This window comes from Aspergillus udagawae (assembly GCF_001078395.1).
Source record: "Aspergillus udagawae IFM 46973 DNA, scaffold_8, whole genome shotgun sequence".
NCBI lineage: Eukaryota > Fungi > Ascomycota > Eurotiomycetes > Eurotiales > Aspergillaceae > Aspergillus > Aspergillus udagawae.
The window spans coordinates 659,995-674,556 of record NW_025091271.1 but is presented as its reverse complement, the minus strand read 5'-3'; the positions used below and the strand labels follow the sequence as shown (position 1 = coordinate 674,556).

At 54.5% G+C, this 14,562-nt stretch overlaps 5 protein-coding genes across 5 annotated transcripts; 2 read left to right on the top strand and 3 right to left on the bottom strand.

The window, feature by feature from the left end:
* Window positions 1–397: 397 nt before the first annotated feature.
* Window positions 398–2,741, top strand: Aud_009737 (uncharacterized protein; the record flags this gene model as incomplete). The annotated part of the gene is made up of 5 exons (XM_043294586.1): window positions 398–547; window positions 662–1,249; window positions 1,301–1,452; window positions 1,501–1,671; window positions 1,724–2,741. 5 exons carry the CDS (start codon window positions 398–400, stop codon window positions 2,739–2,741), a joined length of 2,079 nt encoding a protein of 692 aa, XP_043150521.1.
* A 533-nt stretch (window positions 2,742–3,274) lies between these two features.
* On the top strand, window positions 3,275–5,950 carry Aud_009736 (uncharacterized protein; the record flags this gene model as incomplete). The annotated part of the gene is made up of 1 exon (XM_043294585.1): window positions 3,275–5,950. One exon carries the CDS (start codon window positions 3,275–3,277, stop codon window positions 5,948–5,950), a length of 2,676 nt encoding a protein of 891 aa, XP_043150520.1.
* Window positions 5,951–6,311: 361 nt separating this feature from the next.
* On the bottom strand, window positions 6,312–8,978 carry Aud_009735 (uncharacterized protein; the record flags this gene model as incomplete). The annotated part of the gene is made up of 1 exon (XM_043294584.1): window positions 6,312–8,978. One exon carries the CDS (start codon window positions 8,976–8,978, stop codon window positions 6,312–6,314), a length of 2,667 nt encoding a protein of 888 aa, XP_043150519.1.
* Window positions 8,979–10,112: 1,134 nt separating this feature from the next.
* On the bottom strand, window positions 10,113–11,516 carry Aud_009734 (TDT family transporter; the record flags this gene model as incomplete). Its single annotated transcript, XM_043294583.1, has 5 exons — window positions 10,113–10,259; window positions 10,311–10,596; window positions 10,652–10,948; window positions 11,005–11,373; window positions 11,425–11,516. The coding sequence occupies 5 exons, from the start codon at window positions 11,514–11,516 to the stop codon at window positions 10,113–10,115; spliced, it is 1,191 nt and encodes a 396-aa protein (XP_043150518.1).
* Window positions 11,517–12,409: 893 nt separating this feature from the next.
* Aud_009733 (putative sugar transporter) lies at window positions 12,410–13,882 on the bottom strand (the record flags this gene model as incomplete). The annotated part of the gene is made up of 1 exon (XM_043294582.1): window positions 12,410–13,882. One exon carries the CDS (start codon window positions 13,880–13,882, stop codon window positions 12,410–12,412), a length of 1,473 nt encoding a protein of 490 aa, XP_043150517.1.
* Between the last annotated feature and the right edge of the window lie 680 nt (window positions 13,883–14,562).

Sequence of the window (14,562 nt, the reverse complement as noted above, 5' to 3'; positions counted from 1 at the left end):
AAAACACTTGCACATTTCCGTGATTAGATGTAGGCTCAATTGTAGCTGCTACCTCATCGACTTTCTTAGTGCATTCTACGTCGGCAATGTCCAACAGTTCCAAGGGGATCTCAGATGGCATAAAAGCCAATTCCACTGAGGCGTGTAGGAGACGGATCCCGAATAATGACTTCAAGCTTGGGGCGATATGGTACCCCATGGTCCTCGGGATCGAGTTCCTGGTGCTCGGTCACGTCGTTGTCCGAACGTCATGTGGAGGCGAGTGCAGGCAAATTGAGGCTGACTTGAACGTCCTATGTCGACGATCGTCGCATGACTCTAGGTGAGGCCCAGAGAACGGGTTCGTTTCTGACACTGCATCCTGCCGTCTTCTACCCTTGTCAACCCACGCCTCGACATGAATGATCCAACCTCAACGCCTCGCCAGATCGTCCCAGGCCGACTACAGACTTCGCCGACCTCGCCGACCTCGCCGACCTCGCCGACGAGTCCGTGGAAGAAACGTGTATCGACGGCATGCCTGGCCTGTAAGAAGTCAAAGCGAAAGGTTAGTAGTTCAACCCACAGTCCACCAGGCCCATACGTCTCATTTTGGCCGTCTAGACGGAACACAGCTCCACCTTCTGGACATGGACATGGCTGATGGCTGACCTGCAAACAGTGCTCGGGGGTACCCCCCTGCGACAACTGCCGCGCCTTCAACCGGGTATGCATCTTCGACGAATCGCTCGACCAGCGGCGGCGCGTCGCGCAGAAACGCACCGCCGAGGAACTGAACTACCACCGGGACATGCTCAACGATCTCTTCCGGGTGATCCGCACGGCGGACGAGCCTCACGCGCTCAAGCTGCTGGAGATCATCCGCAAGAACGCCACGGCGGAGGAGATCCGCGCGTTCATCGACGAGACGCTCATCCGGCTGGACGGGGAGGGCCAGGCGGTGCAGCAGCTCGAGGATGTGCGGCGGACGATCGACGTCGAGGGCGCGGGCCCGTCCTTCCGGCGCAAGGTCATGGATATCCATTATCTGTGTGACGAGGCGCCGTGCAAGGTGCCGGCCAAGCCGTGGACGAGCGTCACCGAAGATGCGGATCTGGTTTCGCATCTTGTCTCGTTGTATTTCACGTGGGATTATCCGTTCCATGCGTTTCTGGACCGCGATGTCTTCCTGGCGCATATGGCGAGTGGGCGGCAGGATTCGGACTTTTGTAGTTCGTTCTTGGTGAATGCGTTGTTGGCGAATGCTTGCGTAAGTGTCTTTACTTCATTTTGGGATTCCTGTGGTTGCTGACGAGAGTAGCATTTCTCCGAGTTCTCGGAGGCGTACGTTGTCCCGGGCGACTTGGTGACCAAGGGCGCGGACTTTCTATCTGAAGCGGAGCGTCTGAGGGAGGAAGAATCCCAGAAACTCAGCTTGGCGTACCTCCAGGGGACGTTGCTGTTGTATGAAAAGTGTGTGCACCTGTCTTGTTGAATGGTCCTGCTCTGCTGATGCGATAGATACTCCATTTCCGGGAACGATGACCTCGGATACATCATGCTGCACCAGGCCATCCGGGCCGGCGAGTCTCTGGGTCTCTTTGGTCCGAAGTGCTTGAAATTTGACCAGACCACGCCAGAGATGGATGTCTCTCTCAAGCGGACTGCCTGGGGGCTGTTCCAGATCGACACGTAAGTCCGAAGGTTTCGTCCTTTAAACCGGAAGAAATTCTCACATGAACAGCGTGGTGCATACTGGCTTCCTCCGGCCCAGTCTCATAGCCAAAGTCAACGTGAACCGCATCGACCGAGAGGACGACAGAGCCAGCGTGTGGACGCCGTATCCGTCTCACCGAGCTGCCCGACCGGCCTATCTCAACCAGTACTTTGACGAGTCGTGCAATCTGTGCGAGATCGCGCGCGACATTTCCCGGGTCCTGTTCGCCGACGACCAGAGCAATGCGTCGGCCGCGTATCGGCGCCAGACAAAGGACGACCTGTACGAGCGGCTGCGTCGCTGGCATAACGCCTTACCGGACGTCTTCGATCCCGGACGACGGCCACCGCCGCATATCATCCTGCTGAGGCTGCGATACTTTACCTTGGTCATCAACCTGTTCTCATGCAGTGCTTCCGAGGACGACTCCTCGAGCGTCGCGTCGGATGCGCCCAAGACCCCTGAGAGCCCGCCGCGACAGAGTCCCATCAACAAATACAACGCCTGGGAGATCACGCAGTCGGCCGCTCGGGGCATCTCGGCGCTGACACGGCTCCATCGGCGCGAGTACGGCATGAGCCGGGCGCATCACTTCGCCATGTACGCGATCAATCTGGCCCTGTTCGCCATGCTGGAGCAGGAATCCTTTGATATCCTGGACTCCGACTTTCTATCGCTCGCCAGCTCCTTCTCGATCATCGCGAGTCGGTCGTACCTCGGTCGGAGCCTGTTCCATCTGTTCCGACAGTCGGTCCGGGCCAAGTCGCAGGGGCGCCGGATTCGCCAGTCGAGTGCGGTGTCGGACGAGCTCAAGGATCTGTTTGATGAGGAGACCCCGATGAAGGAGCAGACGCGCTGGGATGAGTATGCCGAGGGGCTACAGAAGCTGAACGAGGACGAGCGATACCATGGGCCTGGGGAGGGGGAACAGGGGCTACAGGACTATCCGGGACTGGGACTCTTCGATATGCTGGATCGCTACGAGAGCCTGAGTTTAGGAAAGGATGAGATTGTCCCTGAACGACGTAAGCCGAGTGAGTGTTGATGTTGATGTTGATACAATCACTACTCCGTCTGCAGTAACATGGGTGAGTGAGCCACGGGCAGCATCAGGAGAAAAACAGAGGAAATCATTTATATTGGGCAACCGACGACGATCACAAAAAGCAACCAGAATGGCCGACTAATTGGATGCATTTACCAACGGTACAAGGGTACCACAGAGCGAGTCGGGAGTGAGTTTTGTAGTAAAGAGGACATGCACGGAGCGCGCCCTTGACGTCACACCTTTATCTTTCTGTGGATGACCCACCAACGAACTCCCAAGTCACAGCACCGTGGCGAAGACTGTTCTTATGAGTTCATCCCATCCTCTAGCTGTCTGGAAGCTGTGCTCCTCAGCTTGGGTTGTTCGACATCCTGACCAGGATATATTTTGGATTACTTGGAAAAGACTCGCTGCTTACCTCGACAAGCCTTGACAAGACGCGACACTATCCGCATGGATTGTCCGAAACAACGAACCTCTCTGGTGCGAATGAATCCCTAGCTTAGCGCTTATTCTTCGATGTATCTGCCATGGAAGACTTTTCCGAGATCTACCCTTCCGTCGAACTGAATCCTACCCAGAGTAACGGAGTCAGCTTTGAACCCGACCAGCCCGCTCCGAATGGTCTCTCATCCGCTGTGTACTGGCAAGGGCTGCCTGTAAGCCCCGGCACACCACAATCTGGCTACTATCTATATCCCAATCAATACGAAAGGCCACCTCCTCATCCGCATCAGTCCTCCAACTCTTCGTCGGGAAGGGACGGTCCTGGTGCGGGTGTGGCCAAGGTAGCGATCCCCCGAGCTGCGCCGTACAGCATCCACTCGCAGCGTCGCCGGTCGGCGCGAGCCTGCGAGCCTTGCCGACAGCGCAAGATCAAGTGTGACGGCAACAAGCCTGTCTGTCGACAGTGCCACGAGCACAATGTCACCTGTTCCTATCTGGATGTGAAGCGGGTGCGGGATCAGAAGCAGTTGGAGGTTTTGTCCCGCCGAGTCAAAGTGTATGAGAGTTTACTGCGGGACTTGGAGGCGGAGGTGGACGCGAACTCTGCGCGACGCATTAGGAGGACTCTAAAGACACCCAACGGCGACAACGACAATGACGGCGCGCTATCGGACAGTTCCAGCTCGTCGGTCGGGTCGCTCAACGCCATCGATCTGGTCGAAGAGGATCTGAACCGAAGCCACAAGACGCGAGCGACAGGGTACTTTGGGAAAAACTCCGAGGTGACCTGGATGCAGAAGCTGGAGGACGAAGCCGAGAACCGCAATCGCATGTTCGACGGTAACTTCGAGACTCTGGGTCTGGACGAGCAAGAACAGCCGCAGCAAAAGAACGATGTCCCCATCGCGACGATGAGCTACCACCTCGATGATCTGAACATCCCCCTCATGGACGATGTCGACCCGTATGAGTTGCCGCCGAAGGAAGTCGCGGACCGGTTCTTCGCGGCGTACATGGAGTCGGTCCATCCGGCGTTCGAGGTGATCCGGAAGACTATTTTTGCGACCCAGTACCGGCAGTTCTTCAGTCAGCCGTCCAAGCCGCCGAGACGATGGCTGGCGATATTGAACATGATCTTTGCCTTGGGTTGCCGATATTGTGTCTTGTTGAACGATGCAATCGGCGTCGGAAGCGATGAGGACTGGGACGACCTCGTCTACTTTAACCGCGCGCGGAAACTGTGCCTGGGCGAGACCGCGCTGTTTGAACATACAGATCTACAGCAGATCCAGGTGGAGATACTGGTGGCCCTCTATCTGCTAACCTTGGGCCAAATCAACCGTGCCTCCAACTTTGCCAGCATGGCCTTCCGCTCCGCGCTGTCGCTCGGAATCAACCTGCGGTTTGAGGACGACCGGACGCATCACGCGTCCAAGGAAGCCCGCAGCCGGCTGTGGTGGTCCATCTACGTGATCGAGCATCTCCTGACGGCCACGACGGGGCGCGCCTCGTGCGTCAGCGAAGGTCTCAGCGCGGCGCCGCTCCCCATCCCCTTTGAAGAAGAAAACTTTGACAAGCCGCACGTCCTCCGCCTCTTCCAGAACCCATCGCCCCGGGCCAGTCATCTCAAGCTCACCATCTTTGAGACAGACGAAGAAGCCCAGTCGAAAGCGCAGTGGCTTGCCAGCTGCGAACCCAGCCCCTCGCTCTTCTTTCATTGTTTGGTCGACCTCTGCACCATCACCCAGGCCGTTATCAACAAAATCTACAGCATCCAAGGCCTCCGCGACACAGCCTCTCAACTCGAACAGCGCGTGCGCAAATACTCGGCGAACCTGGACACCTGGCTCGCCCAGTTACCTCCGGTCTACCGCTTCACCTCGCAACCGCACCCACACGACACCCTACACCTCCCCGACGATGCCTTCATGCGCGAACGCGTCTGCCTCGCAATCGCCTACTACAGTGCGCGGATAACGATCAGCCGACCCTGTCTGACCCATGCGCACCCCAAGTCCTCGAAGGATCCTTCCTCGAAGGAACCCTCGTCCCCTGCCTCCCCTTCCCCCTCCCCAGACGCAGCCCTCAACCCCAACCCCAAATCAACCACCCGCTCAACCTCCACCATCACCACCACCACCATCAACGAGCCCAACAGCGGCCCCAGCAACAGCAGCGGCACCACCAGCGGCACCATAAGCGGCACAACAAGTGGCAACACCACTGGCAGCAACCGCCGCACAAACCTCTCCGCCTCCTGCCTCCGCTCCGCCTGCACCCTCATCTCCATCCTCCCCGAAACCCCCGATCCAGCCTGGCTCCTCCGCTTCTCCCCCTGGTGGAGCATCCTCCACTACATAATGCAAGCAACCACCGCCCTTTTACTGGGGTTATCATCCTCCGCACCCCTCCCCTCCACCCCCGTCCCCAACGCCGCACCCTTCGGCCCCGCCCCCGACACCGCGGCCGTCATCCGCTGCACCAAGAAATCCCTCCGCTGGCTGCATGCCATGGGGTCCGTCAATGCCGCGAGTCGGAGGGCGTTCGTCCTCTGCGATAGTTTTATGCGGCGCATTGCGCCCAGTATGGGGGTTGAGGTGGGTGATTTGCCGGATGTGGCAGGGTTGCCTGCTTCGACGCCGACCGTTGCGAATTCGAGTTCGAGTTACATGCCGGGTGGGAATGGGAATGGGAATGGTAATGGCAACGGTAACGGCAATGGAAATGGAGGAGAGGCGTCGGATGGGGCTTGGTGTTGATCCTATTACATATTGGATATGCTTTTGTTCCTGTTAAGTCTGTTACTCGCGTAAACGTAGGAAGCATTCGATGGAACGAAACGGGTCGAGGGTGATATCAGAGGTATATTACTAGCCACTAACCTAGCTACTAACAAATTGAATTACATGACTGAAACTGGAGCCTGGGAAAACGTATGAATAGATGCATGCCGTTTAGACAATCCATAATGGGTAGAATATCATCACGAAAGAAGACATGGAACAGACAGGTAGTCGAGGAAGGGCAGCGAAGACGAACTAACAACAGCGACAATAAAAAAAGGCCGGACCGAAGAAAATGATATCGAAACGTGAAACGGGCTGAAACTGAAGGAACAAATTACATCTGCTGAGGCATATGGGGCGACATGTGCGGGGGCATCTGTGGGTGCATCTGTGGATGCAGCTGCGGCGTCATCTGCGCCAGCTGATGAGGTATGAGGTAGGCGCGCTTGCGCGGGTCGTTCGCGTCCATGGGCGGCCCGCGCTTCTGGGGCGGGTTTAACATCATGGGATCGGACGGTTGGTGTTGTTGGTGGGGATGCTGTTGCTGGTGACCATGCTGATGCGGGTTCGCGAGTGCATGCGCGTGAGCGTGCAGGTGCGGAGACGCTTGATGCTGGAGATGCTGAGGCTGAGGCTGAGGTGACGGCTGGACATGGTGCTGAGGCTGGACGGGAATCTGAGTTTGAGCCGGGGCCTGCGTCTGCGGTTGTGGTTGCGGCAGGGCCTGAGCTTGAACCTGCGCCTGAACCTGTACCTGTCCCTGCCCCTGCCCCTGCCCTTGCCCCTGTTCTTGGCCTTGCGCCTCTGCTTCGGCTTTGGCTTGAGCTTCGGCTTCGGCTCGCTTCCGTGCTTCCACATCGGCCTTGCGAGGACGACCGCGTGGCCGGCCAGTGCCGCCCGGTTTCGTGGTGGATGGCTTGCGCGGTGTTTTGGGTTTGGGGGCTGTGCCTGGGGCTGTCTCTGATTTACGGGGACGTCCGCGGCCTCGTTTCACAGGGACGGCAGGGACAGTACCATCGGGGCCAGGAACGGGGACGGGACCCGGAGCGGTAGCTGCGCCAGGGGCAGCGTTGGGACCGGGACCGGGAACGGCTGTGCCGGCCGGAGCACCGCCGGCGGCGGCAGTGGCGGGAGCACCCGCAGCGGCGGAAGCGGATTTCTTAGGCTTAGGCTTTGGAGGCTGTGTTCCATCGGGCAAGGGATTCTTCCGTGGACGGCCGCGCTTCCGGGGTGTAGGAGCAGGTTGTTGTGAAGCACCTGGAGCAGCTGGGTCCGCCACGCCCGCTGGACCGGCCGGACCTTGCTGTTGACTCTGGGCCTGCCCTTGGGCCTGCGATTGACCTTGGCTTTGACCTTGACCCTGGTTCTTGCCTTGGACAGCTGTGGGGTTCTGCAACTGATTATGCACCTGAGCTTGTGGTTGAAACTGGGGCTGAGGCTGGACTTGAGGATAGCGTTGAGCCTGCGCCTGCACCTGAGCGTGAGCCTGAGTATGAGACTGAGTATAGGCCTGAGTCTGCGGATGATGCGGATGTTGAGGCACGAACTGAATTGGTGATGGAACCTCGGGACGATAGGTGGGTTGTGTTGGTTGCGTCGTCCCGTTGATCTTGCCTGTAGTGGCCGCAGGAGATGCAGAAGCGGCAGCAGCAGCGGCAGCGGCCTTGGACTGCCTAGCACGCTTCTTCGTCGGTTTCGTTTCCTCCTTTTTAGGTTCTTGAGCTGCAGACTTTGCTCCCCCGCTCAAGGTAGCCGGTGGTATTGATGGCGTCGCTTGCTTTTGCTGTGGCTGCTGATGGAACTGGTGCGCCTGCTGCGCTTGAGCTTGCTGCGTATGCTGCTGTGCCTGCTGGGCGTACAGATTTGGCTGCTGAGACTGCCTCTGATGTTGCTGGGCTTGCTGCTGAGCCTGGCGATGCTGCTGCAAAGCTTGCTGCATTGCTTGTTCGTGCGGTTGTTGAGGCTGCTGCGTTTGTGTCACTTCCTGGCGGTTGTGCTGCTGAGGCTGCTGCTGGACATGCTGTGCCGGCTGTGTTGGCTGTACCTGTGTCTGTTGTGCTTGCTGTGCATGCGCCTGTTGGGCCTGTTGGGCCTGTTGAGCCTGCTGGTACCGCTGATACGGATACTGTTGGAACTGATGCTGCTGCGGTTGCTGCGCCTGATACCGTGACTGCTGAGCTTGCTGTTGTTGTTGATAAGTCTGTTGAGCTTGCTGCTGCTGATAAGTCTGCTGCGTCTGCTGATATGGCGATGCCTGCGCCTGTTGCTGTTGAAACGGAGACGACTGATGCTGTTGGTACGGAGACGGTTGCGCGTGGGCCTGTTGATACGGGGTCTGCTGTGAGGTTTGCGGATACTGTGGTTGCTGCTGCTGTTGCGCTTGCGGGTATTGGTGCTGAGTTTGCTGAGGTTGAGTAGTCGCAAGCATGGGCGACGCAGCAGCAGGCGAAGTCACAGACGGATGTGTATGAGATGTCTGTCGATGCTGCAGATGGGGATGTTGTTGCAACCTCTCGTAAGACTGCTGCGGAGACGAAATACTCATTGCTTGAGCATGTGGCGACATGGCGGCCTGAGGGTTCAGGGCCGGGTGCGCACGAAAGTTTGCCATGGGATTCATGTTCCTCTGCAGACTCTGTATCTGCGAGAGGTACGGGTCTTTCAATTGACCGACGGAGTCGGTATGCCTAGACAAAGGATCCGACGTACCCTGAGGCGCATAATGACCGTAGGTGCCATAGCCACCTCCCGCGGTAAACCCAACCATCGACCCCGACGACGAGGGAGTCATCTTCCTCAGATCAGGCGAATTACTCGCCAGATCTGACTGCTGCTGGCCCCGGAGCAGGGAACTGTTGGCAGCAATGCCATTGCTGCCATGGGCTGAATGCGCAGCAGCCCCGCTCAGCGAAGGCGATTGCAGATGGTGCTGCTGTTGGGGTTGGGGATTTTGCTGTGATTGACGCTGCTGATGATACTGATGGCCCCCGTATCCCATCATCTTGCTTGAATTTTACTTTGGAATCCCTGACGAGGAGTCCACTGTATCGAGATGAGCCAAGGACGCTGTCTCAGCAGGACATGTGACCACCGCGTCTCGAACCAATGATAACAATGACGCGGGTTGGTGATGGTGATCACAGGGGAATCAACCACAGATAATTAATCAGGATGGATTCACAGATAGAATCTCAGTAAGTGATGGTATGTCAAGAAGAAACAATTGGGTTCAATAAAAACAAAGTAGGTGGTGGTTATGTTCTGCCAACTCTTGTCTGGTCTGATTATGGCTGTGTGAATGGTTGTGGCCTCAGGCCGTCACTACGGCAGGCGGGTTCGAGCCAGTGGCGCAGTGGTCAGGCAAGTTGAGAGAAATAATAATACACGAGAAAGGGCTGTCAGGATGAATAACCCAGCACAGCAAGAGCACAAGGGGGTATTGGGGCAAGAAAGGAAGCAGAAAAATAACAACAATGAGGAGCCGAAGGGAATTCTGATGAAATCAACGCTGAACAACGGCCAAGACGATGAATGTTTGGGGATCGCGAGATGGACGGTCGGCGTTGTTCTTTTTTTTATTTTTTATTTTCCATATTTTGGATTTTGGATTTTTGGGGGTCCCATCACGTGATTTCGTGTCTACTTGGCCCCTTCTCGAATCACCAGTCGTCGCGAGGATGAGTCACCCAGGATTATAAGTTATGCCTTGTCCAAGTGCAAGAGAGAGATCAATTGCTTTGAATACGGAGTAGACAGCTGTAGTTTGAAGGAAGCAGCTTGTCATGTACAAAGGTATCAGGCAGTCCGATGATGCTGGCACTACCCCATAGAGATCGAGGACTACCGAGCTAAAATAATAATGAAAATAAAGAGGAGCGAAAAAATTAAATCAATAAAATAATAAAATGTGGAAAATCGATGGATAATAATAATAATAATAATCTCGATCCAAAAAAAAAAATATCAGGCCCATTATTTCCTCCGCCAAATACTATTTTATTTCTTAGAGATTAAATTTATAATATATTATTATTTGATCGAGATCTGTTCAATAGGGATAATTGTTTTACTAGTACTCCGTATGCTTTCTATCAATCCACATGTACCCTATATAACCAGAAATAATACATATATATCAAGCAGCCTTCGCAACATCCTTATCCTCCTCTTTCAGCTTCAAATCGGCCAAACATGGCGCAAAGAACAGCTTCCCTGACACCACGCCTTTCAACGTCCCAATACTCACCACCATCCATAAAACCACCACACAAACCGAAATAATCTGCCATAAGTCAGTGACCTGCTCTCTTCAATAGACAAATGGATGGCCTACCGTTCCGAGCACTTTGAAAAACTCTGATGGCAGCTCTCGACCCATTTGACAGGTACTGGCGGCAAAGACCCCGAGCGGGAATGTGAACCCCCACCAGCCAATATTAAAAGGAAAGCTGCGACATCTAGCGATAGAAGCAGACGCGAAGAACAGCCAGACCAGGCCGAACGACCAAAGAATGAGGGCGACGAGGAACCCGAGAGTGTAGAAGGTGGGGCCGGACGAGGCTTCCAGTGTATGTGTCTGCGCGAAGATGGTTTGGGCGGATTTGCCTAGTTTCATTGCTCTGTTGGTAACATGAGAATTTGAAGTCGCGAAAAATGATGGAAAACAAAACTCACCCATAACCGCCCTGACCTAATGGCCCCAGGGGCAGGAAAACACTAACGATGACGGCCTTGGGTGGGAGCTTGTGGAGGGTCAGACGCTGGAGGTAGATTACCATGACCATCATGGCGAGGGGGACGCCAATCCCCCAGAGGACATAGCTGACAAGCACCGTCCATAAGGCATGTTGAGGGTTGGGGAGGACGTCAGCGACAATGGCGCCTGAGGAGGCTGCAACGACGCAGCTTACGATTGGGAGGAGCCAGACGGCAGTCATGCAGGAGAGTTGCGTTTCGTTTCCATGGGCCATGCTGTAAGATCTCTGAGTCACACATTCGGATAAGTTTGGAAGAAAGTGAAGCCATACAGCAAGAAGGGCAACGACAACGCAGTCACCACCGAAAGTATCGCGTCGAGAATCCATAAACCCCAGGCAAAGTTTCTGGCCCATTCACCCCACACTGGGACACAAACGAAACAAAACATGTTGATAATCGTAGTCAAACCCATGGGGAATGTCCCAATGAACATTGACTGGACAGGATGGATGATCATGGCCCCGAAGATCTCTGGATACAGTGTATATCGCAAGAGGCTGATGATACATCCTGTGACGAAGAGGAGGACATTGAGAGCGAAGATGACAACGGAGATCCAGTATAGCCAAGGAGCATTGTATGGGAGTGTATTTAAAAGAATCGATACGATGCCTGTGCCCATCGTGACCGAGAACCATCTATTCGTGGTTAGTTGTTTTCCTCGCTTGTAATGGGAGCAAGGTGCATACGAAGGGGTGAAGTTGCGGACGATCCTCCTCCAACCCACATCATGTTTTGTGAGCTGAGGTTGTGTTTGAGAATTTGTATTAGGGCAGCTCATTATGCTGATGAATATCCTCCTGTCAATTTTCGAACAAGTTGAGGATCATGGATCGAAGTAAGGATGGTCGCCACTGCTGTGAGGGACTAAAACTCGACCCACCGAAGAATGCTGTACATATACCCCACGACAGAGATTTCAGAGGCTTCGAAGGCTAATGCTCAACATTCTGTTTATTGTGGTCACTGAAATGAGCTCTATATAGCTCCATTTACACTATTGTCTTCATCGACTTGCTGACTGAGTCATCATCGGTTAGCCGGTACACTGAAAAGTCAATTCGGCCGACAAATCCATTCTATTATGTCAAGCCAGACCTATTTTTATCACGCAATCAGTCCAATCGATGTCAGGTTTACTTGCACCATATCAAATACAGAGACAGCGAAAGAGATTAGAGATATTGCGTGCATAGGTTCAGTTGGTCCGTCAATCATTCAAATATATATACCTAGCTGCCCTCGGGCACACGGGAGGTAATTAGCTAAGTACCTATAGTCCCTTAAGTCTAAGGATTTCATAGGGTTCCTTACAACCATAAGAGTTCTACACCCCTAAGCTGTCTATTTCAGGGCTCCCTGAACCATAGGGGCCCTGGATTACTGAAATACTCTATGACCTCCTAGGCCCTCCCCTACCTCCTTTCTCTGTCTATTTGACTCTCTTTGCTTTCTCTCAACTCTCACCTTGCTTTCTCTTTGCTCACTTACGTAGCTCTTACTTCCTCCCTAGTTTGCCTGCCATGCCTCCTGCAAACAGCAACACAGAGTATTCCCCTTTCGCCAGAATCCATTGGGCTATTCCGTTGCTCTCGCTAGAATGATAAGTGATCATGTCAAGAAGTAGCTTTTATCACTCAAGTCTAGTTGAATTCTATGTACCTGTATGTACGACTATAAACTCGTCTTCCCCCTCGACTCATATCCAATCAGCAAAACCACCAGGCCAGCAACAATAAACAACCCCCCGCTCACATACACCGGCACACTGGTCTTCAGATCCGCGACGAGCGCGATCACCGGCGCAAGAATCCCGCCCACCCGATTCGCCGCCGCGGTCAACGCATTCCCCGTTCCCCGGTCCTTGGTCAGGAACATCTCGGGCGTATACGCATAGAGAACGGCATAGAGAATACTGCTCGTGAAGCTATACGCGCAGTTCCAACCCAGTAGGGCCGACGACGACATGGCCGTTGTAGAGGCTAGCAGAAACGCACCCGTCAGCACGGCAGATGAGCTGATGGCGCCCCGCCGGCCGAGGTAGGGTATCTCGACTAGCACACCGCCGATCAGAGAACCGGGTAGGCCTGCCGCGGCGATGATTAGCGAGTTCCGGTAGGTCAGAGCCGTCGAGCCATCGCCAAATTCGGCGCCCTTGGTCTGCTGGATGTAGGGCAGGAAGGCGTTGTAGAGGGGAAATCCAAGGCCGATAAGGCCCCAAACAACGATGAGGAGCGAGGTGGACCAAGCGCGGCGCGGCGTATCGAAGAGGGCTTTGATGTGACCGAGGGTCAAATGATCCAGCCGTTGGCGGATAAGAACGTTTGTCCCGGCAGTAGTGGTCTGGTTTGCGGTGGTTGCAGGGGTGATGAGGTCGTCCACGGACAAGGAGGCAGAGGAGCCATTCCGGCGGGCGACTTCGTGGACGACGGCCACGGCATCTTCGTAGCGGCCTTTGCCCATCAGAAACTTGGGCGATTCATACAAGGTGAAACAGGTCCAGCGGAGAAGACACATGACCAGGGCTATCCCGCCCATAGCGATAAGGAAGTACCGCCAGCCCATGTTGTTGGCTCGGGTGCAGGTCTCCTCATCGGGGCAGGTGAGATTGCCTAGAATCGGCCAGGCGATGAGATTGGCCAGCAGCTGGGCGAGCGCCCAGTACACAGACAACACGGTGAGGAGATACTGGTGCGAGCCCGGGAGGAACTCGAGAAAGATGGCCGAGTCGACGGGGAGGTTCCCGCCCACGCCAATAGACCACAGCGCGGTGAAGACGCATACCGCTGCGAAGGTGGGCGACGCGGCTGCCACGAGCCCGAATACTGCTGTCAGACCGATCGTAAGATTGAAGGCCCAGCGGCGGCCGAAGATGTCACAGCCGAAGCCCCAGAACAGGGCGCCTATTAGCAGGCCGATGTTCTGGGCTAGAGTCAGGAATGGCGGACTGGATATGTGGAATTCCGATGTAACAGGGCCCAGGATGAGCGAGGTTACGATCGGCCAGAGATTGTCACTTGCCCAGCCGAAGCCGATGACGATAAAGAGTTGCCATTGATAGGCACCCATGCCAATACTCTGGATGGCAGTGTTGAGTGTCGCGGCGTTGAGCCGGTAATCTGTGAGTTTGTCTTGATCGTCTGCCATTTTGATTCACGAGGTGGATTTGATGAATTTACTGGATCAAATATGATGGCGAAGAAGAAGAAAATGAGGATGACTGATGGTCATTTTCTGCAGGATGAGTGAAGATTCAGCCCCGCGTCAAATACGGATGACGTGATTGGAGCCTTGTCTGAGATCAACAAAATGCTGCATTTAGAAGATACACTTTCTCTAGTGTACTTCTATTGACATTTTCATGTCAAATAATCCAAGGAAGGAAAAGAGGGGAGAGAGAGGAGCGACGAGTGAAAGAAAGAAGTGAGATCAAACTTGAAGTTATCCACAATCCCAAAGAAGAAACTGAACACAAACACACCTAGAAAGATGAGCACAACACATCACCAGACAACAGCAATCAATCAACCATAAAGTGACGGCAATAGCACTCTTACTCTGCCTCATGCAAATGGAATGTGCATTTCAACAAATTGTCTTCTTAACCGCAGGGCCGCTCATTGTGTGTTTTGGAGCAATCCTCCAGGGATGCTGGTCAGCAGCAGCAGTTGAGTTGGCTATTCTGTGCAGCAGTGATGGTGATGTTAGAGAAAGAAGTCCAAGTCTCTGGAATTACTTCAGCTTTATATACACGCCAGTGGCTCGAATTGCAGTTCAACTGAAACACAGACAAAGATGCCTTCAGACGCAAGACATCGAACCATAAA